Below are 17,563 nucleotides of genomic sequence, written 5' to 3'. Positions count from 1 at the left end.
GAGGAACAAATCTACTCCTATTAAAAAACTAGCCCTTCCCATGGAAAGTTAACACTGCTGCCATGCTAGAAAGTTCTCCTGCATTTTTTCCCAACCGTTCTCCATTAACTAATGCAATTAATGCATTAAAAAATTATTGAAGGAGAGATAAAATTTCAGTGAAATTTTCATGGGTTGGGTGAAAGGATTTGTTTTGTTCTGGTGCTTATCTTAGTTTTTTAGAATAATCTGCAAATCTTTTATTCTGCAAATCATCTTACCAGTGGTCTCCACTGCTCAAGTGCCCCAAGCTTCAGTTAAAGACCAGGGGAAAACATCATGAAGTACCTCCTTCCTTATGGCATCAACCATCATTACCCCAATCTCTACACTCTCATCTCAGCCCTATTTGCATGACTAGCAATCTACACACAAAGCAAAGATTTAAGAAAGTCTCCCGCTTATTACGGGCAGTTGCCATATTTTTTATGAGTATGTACCTATCAGGACCCTTCCTGTCAGGATCTCACCTCAGACCACCACCTGCTAGGATCCCGCCTGTGGCTACTGCCTTGTCACGGTCCCACCTCACAGTCCAGGTTTTTAAATGGTTCTGTCACAGGCTCTAGCAAAGATCTCTCAAGATCCCACTGCTAGGCAGCACCACCAATCACTCCCAGTAATTCAATATTGCCTTGAGACTGTGCCTTAGTCTCCTCCTGGCCTATTGATACTTTGTGTCTGGGTGCACTTGCAGGCCACAACCCCCCTGTATCTTTATGCCTATAAAGCATACAGCCCTGGGTTGCTCTGGATACTTGATGATGTTACACTATCCCTTCACCGCTGCCACCATTGATACTGTTTCCCAACCTTGGTATATGCCCTGCCCACCCTTCTGGTCTATGTAAACTCAGCCAAGGATCAGGTGTTAGGTAAACCAAGAAATATTTATTTATATACACAGGAATAACAAAATTACTTAAAGGTATAGTTGAACAAGCGTATGGTTTCATCAGATGTTACTCTTTATGTTACTAGTCATCAATAACCTGCCTCACTACCAGCCTAATCCAATCCAACCCACAAAACCAACCAACAGCCTCCCTCAGAACTCCCACCAACAGAACTCTCAACCAACTGTCATCCTCTCATTTATACCTTCAGACACTCAAACGCTCAGCCAATCATAATACAATATTCTCCAGCATTCCAGCCCACTCAATCGACTTACCATATACACTCTAATAAACCCACACTTACCATATTTACAGTCATATATATACAGGGACATCACAGTACCATTCATTTCCCCCTCATTTTTAACAATGCATTCAAAGCAGCACATAAATACATAAAAACAAACATTTTCAAAAAATCAGGTTTTAAACCACCAAAACAATAAAGCAGGACTAAATCATCAGAAAAACAATTAATAGTGCAACTTTATGCATGCATACTCAGAAGTAAGTGTTATGAGGAATCAAATATTGGGAATTTTTAATCTTTGATTCATCTCAGTGAACCAGAGTTTGGAAAGCCGGCAACAGCAAGGATTCCTGGGAGACAGCCCCTCTGTGACCTCTGAGTACATATCTTGCAATCCTGAAGGTATAGACTTCCTGACTCCTATGAAAATTTGGGATTTGTCACCCAGTAAGATTAGGCGCTCCTTTCAAACAAAGGAAATGTTTATGATAATCTAAGCCTTTGGAGGAGACAGGATTGCAGTCGTTATCTGGGAATCCCTCAAGGAATGGTTTCTGGAAAAACAGCACATTCCCTGACAGGATTATCCTAAATTCTTTCCTTGTTCTTATTTATCACGTCCACATCCTCCTGGAGACTTTTACATTGGGTTTACTTTGGGGTCAGTTTAGTTAGGAAAAGGTATAAAACATGAGGAGTGAGAAGAGGAAGTAAGTTCCTCTTCTGGAGGGCTCCAACCGCTGCTTTTCTTACCAACGCACACTAGCATCTTTGGGACAATTTCAGAGCTATGGATTTGGGTGAGAAATTTCAAATCTGGCGCTGGTTACAAAGGGCGGAGCTTTTGCTCATTGGGCTAGATATGAAAGTCTCTCTCTCTTAGCCTTAGCCTCGCAGCAACTCTCCAGGAAAGGTATATGTGACTATCTGGGCCTTTTTCTTTCCTTTTTTTTTCTTTCTGTGTGGGTGAGCTTAATGTGAAAGTGTTTACAGGGTTAGTCTCTTTGCTTTAGTCTATCCAGTGTTGCTGAATGAATGAATAATAGTTAGAAAGTTGCTCATTGTTAACTGCAACTCTTTATTTTACTTTCAGTCACAGCTTGGAAAAGTTACTTTTTTGAACTACAACTCCCATCAGCCTCAGACAGCATGGCCACTGGATTGGGCTGATGGGAGTTGTAGTTCAAAAAGTAACTTTTCCAAGCTCTGCTTTCAGTGTATGTGTTATTGGGTTAAGGGTAAATTTATACATGCTCTGGGGGTGACGTGCGGGTAACTCCAGCAAAAGATCCTGCTGCTCTCTTAATAGGGGAACTTGGATTTCTAGTGAGCTATGCTCATGAGGAAGTTCAAGGTCTTGTCGTAACATAAGTCCCACTGAGATCAAATTTATTCCCAGCTATACCCGCATAAGATTGCAGCCTAAAACAGTGTGTGTGTGTGGGGGGGAGGGATGCATATGAAGCATCCGTTTGAATAAACAAAGCTTATATAAAATGGAGCTGAAGCTATCTCCTTGGAGGAGGAGGTTTTTCAGCGTTGCTAAGTGGTGTGGCTTGTGCAGGATTGCAAAACAGAGCAGTGTTACAGACCCCAGAGACTTTCCCAGAAAAGTCCATGGAAAGGGCCGTAGCTCAGTGGTAGAGCATCTGCTTTGGGTGCAGAAGGCCCCAAGTTCAAACTTCGTCATGTCTTTAAATGCTTGCTAAAACAACAGCCTTTTCAAGATGGATGGATCAGCCTCCTCCTGTTCTATATCAGTTCTGCATGTGTTCAGTCATGAACATCTGAATGGACAAGGCATTCAAAAATGTGTATTTTAGAGGAAAGTGTGTACAGAGATTGCCATGTCGGGCAAGGAAAGACTCTGTGTCTAAAGCCCTGGAGGGCTGCTGCCAGTCAATGCAGACAATACTGAGCTAAATGGGGCAATGGCCTGATTCAGTATAAGGCAGCTTTCTATGCTCCCATGTACCTCTCAGTAATTCGCAGCATTGCTGCCAGGTTTCTCCTGCACCAATTCTAGACACCATGATTGCAACATTGTCGTTGAAAATAATAAAGAAATGCTAAAAATAAAAAAAAAATACCCATTCACCTTTTTCCAATTCATCATCATCATTTCTCATTCATCATCCTCATCATGTATAGCATTTCTAGTATCCGTTTGCAATGCTAGGCAATATTGCTTCAAAGTAAAGGCATGATCCCGGATTTTGATCTAGGGAAATGACATCAAACTGAAAAGGAAAGGTACTTTAAAGGTAATTAGTGGAAAATCATTTTGTAGCTGGTACCCAAATAACCTGTTGATTTTAAAAAAGGAAATTAAATGACCAGTTTTTGTTTTTGTTTTACACTAGCTCCATATAGACAGTACAGTCAATAAATGCTTAGCCACTGAACTCCATGCCCAGGACACGTGTCCAGCTCGCCCCAGTCCTGCACCCTTCTCAGCGAGGGACAACAGAGAGCCGATAGGACTGGGGTACGTTGCCAAAGCTGCTCAGCTGGGGCGTGAGATCGATGTCCTTGGGGTGAGTGAGGGGCTTCAGCATGAAGTTCTGCAATATGGTGGTGAGGAACAAGAAGAGCGTCATGCGAGCCAAACCTTCTCCCGCACAGATGCGCTTACCTGGAAGGGAAACACACAAGCTAAGAAGTAACTCACAGCTGTTTCTTCAACCATTATGGACAAGAAGGAGGCAAGACCAGAAGGCCCAAATACAGTGAATGTGTCACTCCAGGAACATCTCATTGTCTGATTCTTCTGGTGCCTGGAGAAGGGCAAAGATCTCTCCCAGACATTGAAGCCCCCTCCCCTCTCCTGTGTGCAAGAGCCTCTCTGGGATGTCTGCTATGTAAGCACTGAAGCAGAAACTCTTGAAAGTCATAGGACTCTTACTTCTGAGTAAACATGAGTAGGAGAGCATCGCACGCTGAAAATGAAGGTTGTGTGTCAGTACACGCAATTTAATCCAGGCCAACTGGCTCTGAGCTCCATGGCTTTCCAAATGCCATGAGATGGCCTCATCTGTCCCTAGTCAACTCAGACTGATTCATTCCTTTACCAGAGCTTGGAAAAGTTACTTTTTTTGAACTACAACTCCCATCAGCGGAATCCAGTGGCCATACTGGCTGGGGCTGATGGGAGTTGTAGTTCAAAAAGGAAACTTTTCCAAGCTCTGTCCTTTACACTACATCGCACCACCACCACCCTTCCTGCTGGACTGCTGCTGTTGGCGGCTGCCACGCCCTGCAGGACCAGGTCCCAGGTACTCAGCCAGCTGTGGCTAACCTTTTCCACCTGTCCCTCCTTGGAGGGATATATGGGCTGGCTGGCTGAGAGGCCTGGAAAACCTTCTGCCTGCAGGAAGAGGAACATTGCGCTGCCAGGGAGGGAGAGCCCCTCGTCATCTGCTGTTGCTGTGCTGCTTCCCCTGGCTGTCACCACCACCACCCTTCCTGCTGGACTGCTGCTGTTGGCAGCTGCCACGCCCTGCAGGACCAGGTCCCAGGTACTCAGCCAGCTGTGGCTAACCTTTTCCATCTGTCCCTCCTTGGAGGGATATATAGGCTGGCTGGCTGAGAGGCCTGGGAGACCTTCTGCCTGCGGGAGGGGGAACATTGCGCTGCCGGGGAGGGAGAGCCCCTCGTCATCTGCTGCTGCTGTGCTGCTTCCCCTGGCTGTCACCGCCACCACCCTTCCTGCTGGACTGCTGCTGTTAACAGCTGCCACGCCCTGCAGGACCAGGTCCCAGCCTATTTCATCGTTGCCGCTGCACTGTGTGAGGAGAGTCTTCGGCGTGGGACATTGTTGCTGGATGTATGCTGTGTGGTGTGAATGAGATTGGTGTGTGTATGTATGTGAGTCTTTGCTTGTTTTAACTACACTTTAATTGTATTTTATTGTATTTTAATGCTATTTAATTATTTGTTCTGTTGAGTTTGCTATTTATTTCTATATTTTTGTATTTTATGTTGCTGTTTTACTCTTATGTACACTGCCCAGAGAGCTTTTTGGCTTTGGGCAGTATAGAAATAAAATAAATAAATAAATGAGTTATTGTCAGTGGCAAGGACGCACAATTGGCTGTGGCTCTGTGTGGTGGCAAAGGCAGAACGTTTGAATGTGTGGAACAGAAGCATTTCTGATGGGATGTAAGTGACATACTGACCTTCTTCCTCTGCCCCTGTCCCTCCCAGAAAGCAAGGGAGACCCACTTTCAGGGAAGTTAGGGTAGTAGCTTCACCGCACCTGGCGAGCTACTTCTGGGGTAAAAGTTACATAAACCAACTTCATGTTTGCCTATGTGACACTGCATACACACTGCACCCACAAAAGGACAATAAAACCTCACCTGTGTTGCATCCTGGCCAATGTGCAATGGCCTCACATAGTGGCTGTTTAAGAGGGTCTCTTTTCTCGTAAATGGTCAATGAGATATTCCCATGTGGGATTAAGCAGGAAGGAGATGATACTTCAGTGCCCCAACACAGGAAGATAAGAAAGTTGGGAAAGACCTGAACTGGCCAAGAACAGAAGACTCTGGGATGCTTCATAACGGTGGAGGGATTGTTTTACCTGCTGAGAACGGCATGAAGAAGTTGCTCTTCCTGAAGGTGCCATCTTTGTGCAAGAAATGTTGTGGGTCAAATTCTTTGGGGTTTGGAAATTCTGTGTTGTCATGAAGCACGGAGCTCAGAATAGGATAGATGGTGGTGCCCTGCAGAGAGTAAAGAATCCTGCTAGGAACCCTGCTATCAAGGTGTGAGGCTGGGTTGTGTGTGTTATGTGCCTTCAAGTCGATTACGACTTATGGCGACCCTGTGAATCAGCAACCTCCAGTATCATCTGTTATGAATGACCCTGGGATGGATAAATCCGTCCGTTTCGGTGTCTCTCAGTTTCTCATCTTTTCAGCTTTAAGTTCAGTTCTCCACACTTCTGCATTAGTTTGTGGGTTCTTTCTTTTTTAAAAGTCTTCATGAAAATTCATCAGCATTTTAGAGCATATTTTTCCTAATATACACGTTTTCTATGCAATTTTAATAATAAATAAATAATAATAAATTTTATTTTTCAGCCGCCTATCTGTCCGGGTTAGGGACGCTCTAGGCGACGAACAACAAGAATAAAAACAATCCATATACATCAACATAATCAAAGCAATTTCATCTAATATAATGCATTTTATATGTTATGTTCATTAATATATGATTTTTTCACATGTTTGTGCCTGTTATTTGGTTGGAGAACTATGCTACAAAATTTGGAGTACTGTGAATTTTGAAGGATAGCTGTGTTTCAGTTCACATACTGTTTTGGCAATTGTGAATTTGGTAGGTTCACATTAAAATCTGAATCAAACCAAATTTCTCCCCCATTCCTAGGCTGGATACCCTGTGGAGGGCCATTAACCCCTCATTGAACGTTCCAAGCATGGTGGTGGTGATTTCAAAGCTGAGCCATGAGTCACAGCCCTCCCGACCCATCGCCCAGGAGCCTGGGTGTCCAATTCCACAAGTGCTGGGATTGGACTCTTCAGGTTCATGATAGAACCATTATATGTTTTAAAAGCTTTTCTAATTCCCAGTCCAAACCAAAGATAACAAAAGATGGATTCAGAGGAACAGCTGAGGCACTGACGCCACAGCCTAAGGTGGCCATTCATTTGAACCCGCTAGCAGATACCTGCATGGAAGACTGTGGTTCACATAGCAGTTGCATGAAATCTGTGTGAAGCCAAGCACTGCTGTTCTGTCAGGAGTCTATTAAATATTGCTAAGCTTATCAAAAAGGATTTACTTTAATGCTGATTCAGATGTTCATCAGATCCACCCGAGCCATTAAACTCAGGAACTCAGGCTCTTGAAGAGGAGGCAGAGAACTAACCTTTGGGATGACATAGTCTCTGAATGGGGTATCTTTGACCACTGCATGTGGGAGACTCAGTGGGATCAGAGAGATGAATCTCTGGATCTCGTGGATGACAGCATCTGTGTAAGGCATCTGTCCACGATCGGCCATGCAAGGACTTCGTGTTCGGCCAACCACTCGCTCTATTTCTTCATGCACTTTCTCTGTAACAGAAAGGATGAGAGTTGAATCAACACCACTGCTGAAACATTCGGGAAACCAAACAAAAGCCATTCAACGTGCAGAGGAGATACAACCAACTTATCACATTGGCACACCCATATTAAGTGGTTTGAATGTTTGGATCCTAGCTCATTAATCAGTGCAGGCCAGCACCATAGGCAAAACCACTGTCCTTCAGCCTCAGTTATACATCTGTAAATAGGAAATCATTATGATAGATAAAAGATAAAAAGCAAATTCAAAAGATTTGTGTCCCCCTCAGTAATCAACAGACCTTTTCTGGCAGGTTCATCATTTTGTCCAAAATACTTGTTTTCCACAGAAGGAAAAACTGAGAGTTTTGATGAGTCTATTCACATCGGCTTTCTCTCTTTCTCACTTTCCCAACCTTAAGTTGAGTTCGCTTCATTTTTATGTCATTTTTAAGTCCTCATGAAAATTTGCAGGGGCGTCACTAGAGGGGTGCAGACCCACCGGGTGACACCACCAGAGGGGGTGACACCCAGAGCTGCCCATAGGCACTGGGAAGTGGGGCAGTTGCCCCGGGCCCCGCACTTTGGAGGGTCCTGCGCTTTGCCATATAGAGAAGCTGGGCTGCGGTGGGGTTTTTCCTCTATCTTCAGCCCTGCAGCAGCCATCTCGCCAGCCACTTCCCTCTTGGGGAATCTCCTGCTCTTCACCTGCAGAGTGGTTTTTCCCCTCATCCTGCCTGGCAAGCCCGCTCATCAGCTGTGAATTTAAAGTGGGAGGTTTGAATCCCCTGCCTGCTCTTGGGCCGTGTGCCTGAGTGGCTTCCCAGGCAGGATGAGGGAAAAACCACTCTGCAGCCAAAGAGCAGGAGATTCAAACCTCCAGCCCAGGCAAGCGCTGCCTTTGTAAACCCGCTCTATGCAATGGGTCTACAGAGACAGCACCAGTGGCATACCAAGGGGAGTCGGGGTGCAGTCAATCAGGGGGTACAAGATGGAGTAGAGTTACCAGGTGTCCGATTTTTGGCTGGAGTTTCCGGTTTTGGGGGGTCCCCTCCGGGTCTCCAGCTAACTTACCTTAATCTCCGGACTCTCAGCTTCAATTTTAAAAAAACAACAACTAAGTTTCTAGGTCATCTGGTTCCCAAGATATACAGCAAAACAACAGACCCCCTTGCGACTGCTTAATCTGTTTTTTAACCGATCTGTATAGCAGCTTTTAGCCAGAGCTTGGAAAAGTTACTTTTTTAAACTACAGCTCCCATCAGCCCCAGCCAGCATGGCCACTGGATTGGGCTGATGGGAGTTATAGTTCCAAAAAAACTTTTCCAAGCTCTGGCCTCTAATCCTGCCCTTTCAGGATTGTAGCCAATAAGGGGAGCCAGGTTTGTGATTTGTTGACCCAGGCAGCGCTTAGGCTTTATTACAATGTCAAAATGGTGGTTTTGAGGTCTTCAGTTTGAGTAAGTACGAATATGGGTTAAAGTTTTTTTTCTCTTGTGTGTAGCACGCAGTCAGACCCTGGGCTGTTGGAGAGGGCAGTGCTTTGAAAACCTTTCCAATATGAAAGCTTTAATCCAATACTTGCTTTTCTGGGAGTAAAGGAATGCTGATCCCATGTACCTGGAGTAAACCCCATTGAATTCATTAGGACTTACTTTTGAGTAGACATGGTTAGGATTGTGCTGTAAATTAATGGGACTTCTGAGTAAACATAACAAAGAATTGTGTCTGTGTTGTAAATCTTTCCCTCTCTCTCCAATCCTATTTTTAAAACAATTAGGCAGTTCTGCAGTGACCAACTAGTTTGACAATAAATTATCATGTGGGGTGTATTTTTACAAGTGTCTCTGTGTGTGTGTGTGTGCGCGTGCGTGCGTGGTGTGTAGGCTGTTCGTATGATATTGTGATTTAAAGGTGTAATTTTAATTTTACTAATTGTTTATGTCACTACTATTGCCATTCAGTGATATACGGGAATCACTTTTTTTTTGTACACATTGTTTGGTTGGGGAACCGCATCACAAAAGTGTGCATTTTAAAGGATAGCTGTGCTTTGTATTGATTCAGAAAGTGTGACTTAGACCAAACTCCTCCCCCATCCTTTGGGGAGAGTGAGCCTATAGGTTTGTCCACAAGTTACACTGAACATAGGTAGAAGCTGTCTCTACACATGTGCAAGTGTCTGTGTGAAAAAGTGTACACTTATTGATTTGGACAGCTCAGCTTTTTTGTCACTGAACTTTCATTGAATGCAATATGTGAACACCTTTTGCCATTAGGTGATGGCTGCTTCCAGTTGCCACGCCCCACCCTGCTGCCCTAGAAGCCTTTATAAAGGATCAGCAGTCATAAGGACAGCTGTGAAGGGTTTTCTGGCCTTTGTAGTAAAGGAATAAAAATTGTAGTGACTGCTTAGTAGTAATGCCATCAGCTTTGGAGTTACTTTGGGTTAATTAACCTATTAGTTAATTAACTTAGTTCACAATTTTCTTTGTATGTATTTTTTGAATTGCTAATTGTAGACTTCTTAATATTATGTTGCAGCAATCCATGAGGATCCAGTGACTTTGCTATCACACGGAGAAGCTGAGAAGTCAGAAGAGGACTGCAGTGAGTCTTATGGGATGTAGTAGAAGCGTTTGTTTTACCTTGTACCTCTGAATGTTTAAGGAGGATCAATAACCCATATCTCAATGTGGAGCTGGTAGTCTCTGTTCCTGCTGCAAACAAGTCAGAAGTGGTTATAGCCAAGCTGTCGACAGTGAACACAGACCCACCGTTACCTTTTTCCTGGAGAAACATAGAGCACAATCAATTTACTTATTTTTATTTAAAACAGTTATCATCATTATCAACATCATCATCATCATCAACCAACTTTCATCAGTAGGTCCCAGTGCAGGTCACAACAATATAAAAAACACACAACGGAAAACAATTTTAAAGCAAATTGTCACAACTAGAGAGAGTCCTAAAAATATACATATCAAGTGTCAAAAGCTTGGATGAAGAGGTTAATAAAAATCCCAGGTAGATCAGATTTATTTTATTTGGAGTATGTGATACCTGACCGGAACCCCCAGGACGCAATAAAAGTAGCCAGCTTTTTTGCTGCAGCTATTGATTGTCGAAAAGCAATGATTAAACAATTCTCCTTTTAATATTAATATTTTAATGTTATTGTTTTAGTATGCAGTAAGAGGGTATCTCACAAGAGTGATTATGTTTAATGCTTCTCTTAACTATTGTTGTGTATTTGTATATATTCAGTTTGGTCTATGACTGTAAATAAAACATCAATCAATCAATCTTCAGCATATGACAAAAGCTGGACAGAGAAGATGCCAGACACACTTTGTCTTCTCCTGGACCACCAGCACCTGAACCTCTTGTCTGCTGGAGTTAACTTCACTGTCCTCAATAAAATATAATGTCAGAAAAATATTACAGGAGGTATAACCAATCAGCTCAGGGTTAAGGTCTGGGATATGTTTTTTAAAAAAAGGTCTTTACCTTTTCTGTACTAAAACCTGGCCTGAAATCAAACTAAAATGGATCCACATAATTAGTCTCATTCAAGGATGCCTGGAATTGAAGAGCAGCCACTTACTCAGGAATGGAGTATTTTTGACTAGCCAAGAGTTGTTATTGACGTACAGTTCTGCTGTGCCCTAGGCTGTCCCTTAAGATTGCCCAGTTTCTGTAGTCCTCCATCCTGTATAAGCAGAGATGTCACATCTCTTCTCTGCCAGGACTGAATGCACAGGTGGACCACTCCAACAATAGCTAACACTTTGACAGCCTCCATCTCCTTGCCAGCAACGCCTTGATTGCTTCATCATATAGCCCCTAAAAGGTTGTACAGCCACTTTCTGGCCTCTGGGGCAAACCCAGACTACATTCACACCATGCATTTAAAGGAGTGTTATACCACTTTAAACAGTCATGGCTTTCCCCTAAGAATTCTGGGAGCTGGAGTTGGTTAAGGGTGCTGGAGGCTGTGCCTTGGGGCAACCTGATACCACCACTTTAGATTCTCATCTACCTGATGATAAGGGAAGATCAGTGGTGGGAAAACCTATCCAAAGGGGAGGCCAAGAAAACTCCTTCCTTTGCCGTTCTTTTATTCTTTAAAATAGCAGGTGATGTTTTTAGGGGGGAACTTCAGGGGCAGAATTCTCAAGGATTCAGTGATTTTTGTCTTACCTGGCCCATCTTAATAAGGAAGCAGTCAATAAAATCCCGAAGTCCATTGGGGTCCAGAGTTGCTCTGTGCTCCTCAATCTCCTCTAAAACAAACTCTTTTATGCTGGCCATATTTTTTATCGCTCTGTGGTGAGGCCCAGGAATGAAGTCCATGAAAGAGGGGAAGAGAGTGTAGAGCTAAAAGGAATGACAAAAGAAACGTATCACACTTCAGTCATTCTCTCAATGTCATGAATAATGTGTCACCAATCCTGAGAGCACTGCACTGGCTTCCAGTGAGCTACTGACCTCAGTTCAAGCTATTTGTTCTAGCATACAAGGCCATAAATTAGGGACCCAAATACCCAAAAGAGTGTCTTCCACAATATGAACCATCTTCAGGCCCTGCAAATAGGGGAGGCCTTGATGGTTGTGCCACCATTAGGGGCTGTCTGGTTGGTGGTGACCCATGACAGGGCCTTCTCAATGGTGGTCCCCTGTCTGTGGAATGTCCTCCCTAGTAAGGTGTGCCAATCTCCCTCACTACCAACGTTCAGGAGAATTTAAAAACATTCCTGTTTTTATATAGCTAACACTTAGCCTATTGCCCCTGGCAACTTTGAAATTCTTAGTTTGACAATAGGTGATTGTTTTTAGAACTGTTTTTAATTATTTTTAGAAGGCTATTTTTAACTGTTTTTGGAAGTTTTCTTTGTGCTGTTGTAGTGTTGACATGTGCGCTGCCCTGGGCTCCTTTGGAAGAGATGATTACGGATTTTTTAAAAAAATGATTTTTAAAATGCAATTTCTTTAAGAAAAAAAATTAGAGAGATAATAATAATAATAATAATAATAATAATAATATAATATAATAATAATAATAAGATGCAGATTTATTGATCTGCGGTATTAGTGGAGCTGGCAATTCCCTCCATAACATAAATGTAGTGAGATTACCAGAGGTACCTTCCTTTGAAGGAGCAAGCATGCACAGCTATCCTAAAACAAGGACGCAATATTTTTTGTAACCTTTTTTTTAAAAAAAAAGTCTTCAAAGCTTTTAAAAATGTTTTTATAGTTGTTTTGTTTTAATGTATTTTAATGTCTGTTTTTTATGATGTTTTATAGTGTTTTTATTGCTTTTGTTTACCACCCTGGGCCCCTGCTGGAAGGAAGGGTGGGATATAGCAATAAAATAATAAATAGATAATAAATAAATAAATTGCTGATGGCTGTTTATGAGGACTTTTTATAAGCCAACTGATATGAAAATGTTGAGAACTGCATTTAAGATTGAGAAAGTGAGAAATAGAGAGGAACTGAAATTGACAGATTCACTCATCTCTATTCCTGTCTTTTAAAAAATTGCCCATTTCCTTTTTCTTCTGGTTGCCAGTTTGTCTGTGGCCCCAATTCAAGGTGCTCACTTTGGTGGCTTATGAATGAGCGTATGTGAAATTGGCATGGACCAAAAATAGACTCATCTGACCATCCATTGTCAAGACAGTGACTTATTTCTCTAGTAGGATGAGACACAGATCTTCCTGTCAATCATTTTTAAAAAAACAGTCCAAAGTTCAGGTTTGCATATGGCAAGCAAGGAGTGTCATGCAAAGAAGGACCTGTAGACTTTCTATGGGTACAGAACACTCTTTTGAGACTATGGGTGGTAGATAATTCCACTTCTAGCAGACACAGAAGCAGATGTTGCCTCAGTTTGTGTATTCATTTATGGCAGGGATGTGGAACCTCCAGCCTTTGAGCCAATCATGGCCCTTCAGGAGGTCCCCTTTGGTCCTAAATGTCATTTTCCCTAAACCACACCAGCCCAGCTGAGAGGGTTAATCCTGCCTTGGCTGTGTGATCCCGTTCCCAATAGGAAACAAGATTGCACAGCCAAGGCAGAGGATTTAATCCCTGCTCTATTCCCCTTTACGTCTCCAATCATGGATAGATAAAAGGGAAGTGCAAGGAGACTTGGGAAAGGCTTTTCCAAGACCCCCCCCTCCCACTTCAACTCATATTTAATTCCTGTTCTCCAAGGATTAATTCTGTTCTTCGTGTACTATTTAATATTATTTATTTATTTAGAGCATTAGTTCCCCACTCTTAAACTAAAAGATTACAATGCTGTTCTGCTTACATACTAAAAGAAAAAGTATGTGGGCAGAGGCATAACATAATGATGTTCCATACAAAAAATAAACTTAGGTGACCTGGGAAAGAGCCTTTGGGTGGAGAATCAACCTACCTGTCCCCAAGCAGAGCTCAGAACCTTGAAGTTGTCATTGAATAAGTCCATAGCATACATAAACCTCTTGTTGTCATATTCAAATCGCTTCCCAAAGATAATGGCACAGATGATATTGGAGACAGCACAGCTGAGCAGAAACTTTGGATCAAATGGCTTCTCTAGAAGTGCAAAAAAATGAATCCATCCCCAGTCCCACTTTTAGGCAATTATCTTGCCTATAAATTCTGAGTTGGCATTTGATACCAGTCTCAGTCAGGCAGAAATCTCTCTCACATTAATGTTTTGTAGACAGTTGTGGATAATCTTGTGTTCTGTGGGCCTTGATCTCTTCTGTGCAAACTAAGATAATGACAAGGTTGTGCACATTCCAGTCAACAAATTGCTGGCCCTCTCAACCTCTAGCAGGGATAGCCAACAGGGTGCCCTCCAGTTGTTTCTGAAATTCATCTTCCTTAACATCCTTTGTATGGTTCACCAGCTACGGACCATTTTGGACAGAGATGCACTGGTAACTTCCAGAGTGGATTATTGCAATGCACTCTACATGGACCTGCCCTTGAAGATAACTCAGAAACTTCAACTGGTCCAAAATGCAACAACCAAATTACTGGCTGGTGTTCCATTTAGATTTCATATACCACCCCCATTTTAAAACAGCTGCATTGGTTGCCAATTTGTTTTCAGACCCAATCCAAGGTGCGCACATTAGTGTTTGAAGTCCAAAATGACTCAGGCCCCAAATATCTGAAAGACCAACTCCTTCCCTACAGACCCTTTTGGGTATTAAGATCAGCAGAGGGGGCCCTTTTTGGTAGTTCTGCCACCCTCAGGAGTTGGAGGGGTGGTGGCCTGGGAAAAGGCATTCGCTGTGGCATCCCCTAAGTTGTGGAAACCTATCTCTCTCACACAAAGGTGTGTCTGGCACCTTAATCGTGTAATTTCACTGGATGGCCCTGGCCTTTGGCATCTGAGATATACCTTTTCAGGACCCACATTATGTCTGTGATTATAATTTATTTTAAACAGTTTTTAATATTGAATTTGAAATTGTTGCAACTCATCTTGGGATCTGTCTGTAGGGATGGATGCAGTGCAGCGGAGAGCAACTCTGGAGTGGTTTTAAGGCAGCCTACTTGCTAAAAGAATCGTACAGAGTTGATGAGGACAAGCTACCCACCCTGGGTATCTCGGAGCTTCTCCAGCAACCTCTGGCCTTCCTCCTGGATCCTCTCCTCAATGCTTTTCTTTCCCATTCCATAATTGCGCAGGGTGGTGAGGACAAAACGCCTGATCTCTTTCCATTTCTCCCCATTGCTGAATATAATTCCTGGAAAGGAAAAGAAGAGGTCATGTACTGTTCTTGGTCTTTTGAGGTCAAGAATTTGCATTGTATTTAGAGAAGAAGCATTTGGGGGCAGTGGTACATGCTCTGCATGTGGACTAGGTTAGGGGTTCCCAAACTGTGGTCTATAAACCAGTGGTGGCCTGCGAGCTTAATTCAGATGACTGCAGAGTGTCTGTAAAAATATGGTTAAAAAGTCATATCGCGTCTAGCACAGCATGGTACAATTGCTGCAGAAGACAGAAAAACTATTAAGTAGCCCACCACGACCCTCAGCAATTTTCAAGTGTTCCATGGGGAAAAAAATTAGGACCAACTGGTCTAGGCAGATTGGCATGGACTAGGGGTGATGGTCAGACCCAGACACCACCCCCATACATCAGATGAAATACCTACACACATTCCAAGTCAAATAAAACAGGCAAAAGGCCCACAAAGTACACCCCCCCCAAAAATAGGCAACCATCTCCACAAAACAACCCTGCAAAACCTAATTTCCAATAAACAATTGGGAGGGAAAGGGGTTCTTGGCACCAAGGGGTGGGTGTTTGTAGGCATAGTGGTGCGTACAGGTGTCATGCTGGGGAGTCCAGACATGGACACACACATGCAGTCGCACACATCTATTTCGGCCATGGTGTGATCAAGAAAGTTCATTTCACCAAAACTGCCCTAAAAGGAGATTGAAATAGGTCCAGAAAATCACTATCTTCTAGACCTGCCACCACTTGTTCTGTCACCTTGTCCAGAGATGGTTAATTCAAAAATGTTATTTTTATCCAAGGTATCCAAGCAAGATTTTGGGGGAGGGGGGGTGAGAGGGGGACTTTGGTATGTGACCAGCCGTGGCTGGTGGCTCCAACATCAGTGGTGGCTCCATGTCAGTGCTTCCACCTTCGACAGCTCCTTGAAAGTTCAGACTAAAACCCAGAGCAGATTCCACTGCCCCACTGATATGGAACCACCAACTGCCACTATAAATGACCATATTGTGGCTTTCTTCATTGGCACTAGCATCCTCCCTTGCACACCATTCTCCCAAAGCTAATCTATTCCCCAACTTTATCTCAGTGGTTCTCCTTTTCATTAGAAGAAAAATGGCTGCTTCCCCATCCCCCCAGTACAGTGAACCAGTATGAAAAAAATACCTTGCCCCTTATTGATTTTTTCAGAAATTGGCAGGCTTCCCCTTGCAGCAAATTCATCTGCGTGGTCAATTAGGGCTTCTTTGACTGCTTCATAGCCGTACAGAGCCACGACACGTTCCGCTCCAAAATACAGCGTGAAGACAGGGCCGTACTTTTCACTGAGCTGGTGAAAGATAAAAGAAGGAGATGCATTTAGGTGGGTCTGCAGGCTCTGAGATGGTCATGTCGTTGGTGCAGAGAACTCTCCAGGTTCCCAGCAGGCAGGTGGACTGGGTGACTCATGGAGTATCTTCTACCTGGCTTCTGCATCCAGTTGATCAGCTATTCAAGATAAAGGGGTGCATAAAGTGTACCCTAAGAACATAAGAGGAGCCCTGCTGGATCAGATCAGAGGCCTATCTAGCTCAGCACCCTGTTTTCCACAGTGACCAAGCAGATGCCGATACGATGCTCCCAAGCAGGACAGGAAATATTCTCCTGCTGCTGTTGTTCCCCAGTGGCTGATTTTCAGAGATATGCTGCCTCTGACCCTGTATAATACAAGGACAGAGAAACCCAGACCCAGGGGCCAAAAGCAACCCCCAGTCCTCTCTCTGGCCCTTGGGACTCTCCTCCAGCCATACCCCTCTCCGGAACGCACCTTTCACAAGCCCTGCTCTGCCCTGTTGTTGAGTGCTTATAACTAACAACTTGTATCTGAGTTTGCTTATCTCCTCTGCCATCCCCATTCATGTTCCTTACGTGTCATGTCTGTTTAGATTGTAAACTTGAGGGCAGGGACTACCTTTTTTGTATCTGTAAGTTACACTGCTAGCCCTTCGTGATTGAAGAGCAGGACTGCTCCATGGATCACCTCTGGCCCAAACAGCCAAATGAAAGCAAACTAGCCGCCAGCCAATATCTGTAAGCCATATCACAAAGAGCCTTTGAGGGGGGAATTCAGCTTACCTTGTGGAGAGTCTGAGGCAAGCTGTTCATCTTCAACTGCAGAGCATTCCCTATAATGGGCAGAGGAACTGGGCCAGGGGGCAGCTTCTTATCCCCTGGCCTGCTGCGCCTGACCACAAAGAAGACAAGGCAGGAGAAGCAGATTGCCAGGAAAATGGTTGCTGTTCCCAGAGGCTCCATAGCAGCGGCCACCCGTGAGCGCAGCTTCTCTGGGCTCAAATGCGATGGATTTAATCAACGATCCACAATGTGAACCTTTTATAGCCCAGCTACATGTGCAAGTGAACCAATGAGGATCCTAGATTTCTCTGAGTAAACAAGATGAGCCATTAAGTAGCTCAGGTCATTCAGTATGAACTTTTCTGAACTCCATGTCTCTTATTTGCAAAGCGACCAGTTGCCCACATTCTGGTGTACAAACTC

General features: G+C 43.6%; 1 protein-coding gene across 2 annotated transcripts; it reads right to left on the bottom strand.

Moving 5' to 3' along the window:
* Nucleotides 1-910: 910 nt before the first annotated feature.
* LOC133375428 (cytochrome P450 2C18-like) lies at nt 911-17,357 on the bottom strand. 2 transcript variants are annotated; one of them, XM_061607004.1, is made up of 9 exons: nt 17,141-17,357; nt 16,193-16,355; nt 14,880-15,029; nt 13,700-13,860; nt 11,470-11,646; nt 9,912-10,053; nt 7,085-7,272; nt 5,774-5,915; nt 911-3,823 (listed from the first exon to the last, which is right to left on the bottom strand). In XM_061607004.1, the coding sequence occupies exons 1-9, from the start codon at nt 17,318-17,320 to the stop codon at nt 3,642-3,644; spliced, it is 1,485 nt and encodes a 494-aa protein (XP_061462988.1). In that variant the 5' UTR covers nt 17,321-17,357; the 3' UTR covers nt 911-3,641. The 2 variants fall into 2 exon arrangements, with proteins under 2 accessions (XP_061462988.1, XP_061462993.1); XM_061607009.1 differs by lacking the exon at nt 5,774-5,915 and having other exon boundaries at nt 3,692-3,823.
* Nucleotides 17,358-17,563: the final 206 nt, after the last annotated feature.

This window comes from Rhineura floridana, chromosome 1, assembly GCF_030035675.1.
Source record: "Rhineura floridana isolate rRhiFlo1 chromosome 1, rRhiFlo1.hap2, whole genome shotgun sequence".
Taxonomy (NCBI): domain Eukaryota; kingdom Metazoa; phylum Chordata; class Lepidosauria; order Squamata; family Rhineuridae; genus Rhineura; species Rhineura floridana.
The sequence above is the reverse complement of the archived record's forward strand: the minus strand, read 5'-3'. Positions and strand labels throughout refer to the sequence as shown.

Bases quoted from the DNA above. Each gene is read 5' to 3' on its own strand.
- LOC133375428 (XM_061607004.1), bottom strand. From the start codon at position 17,320: ATGGAGCCTCTGGGAACAGCAACCATTTTCCTGGCAATCTGCTTCTCC. The intron at 10,054-11,469 runs GTAAGACAAAAA...ATGTTTCTCCAG, and splicing joins TCCTTATTAAGATGGGCCAG to GAAAAAGGTAACGGTGGGTC. The intron at 3,824-5,773 runs GTAAAACAATCC...TTTCCCTTCCAG, and splicing joins CTTCATGCCGTTCTCAGCAG to GTAAGCGCATCTGTGCGGGA.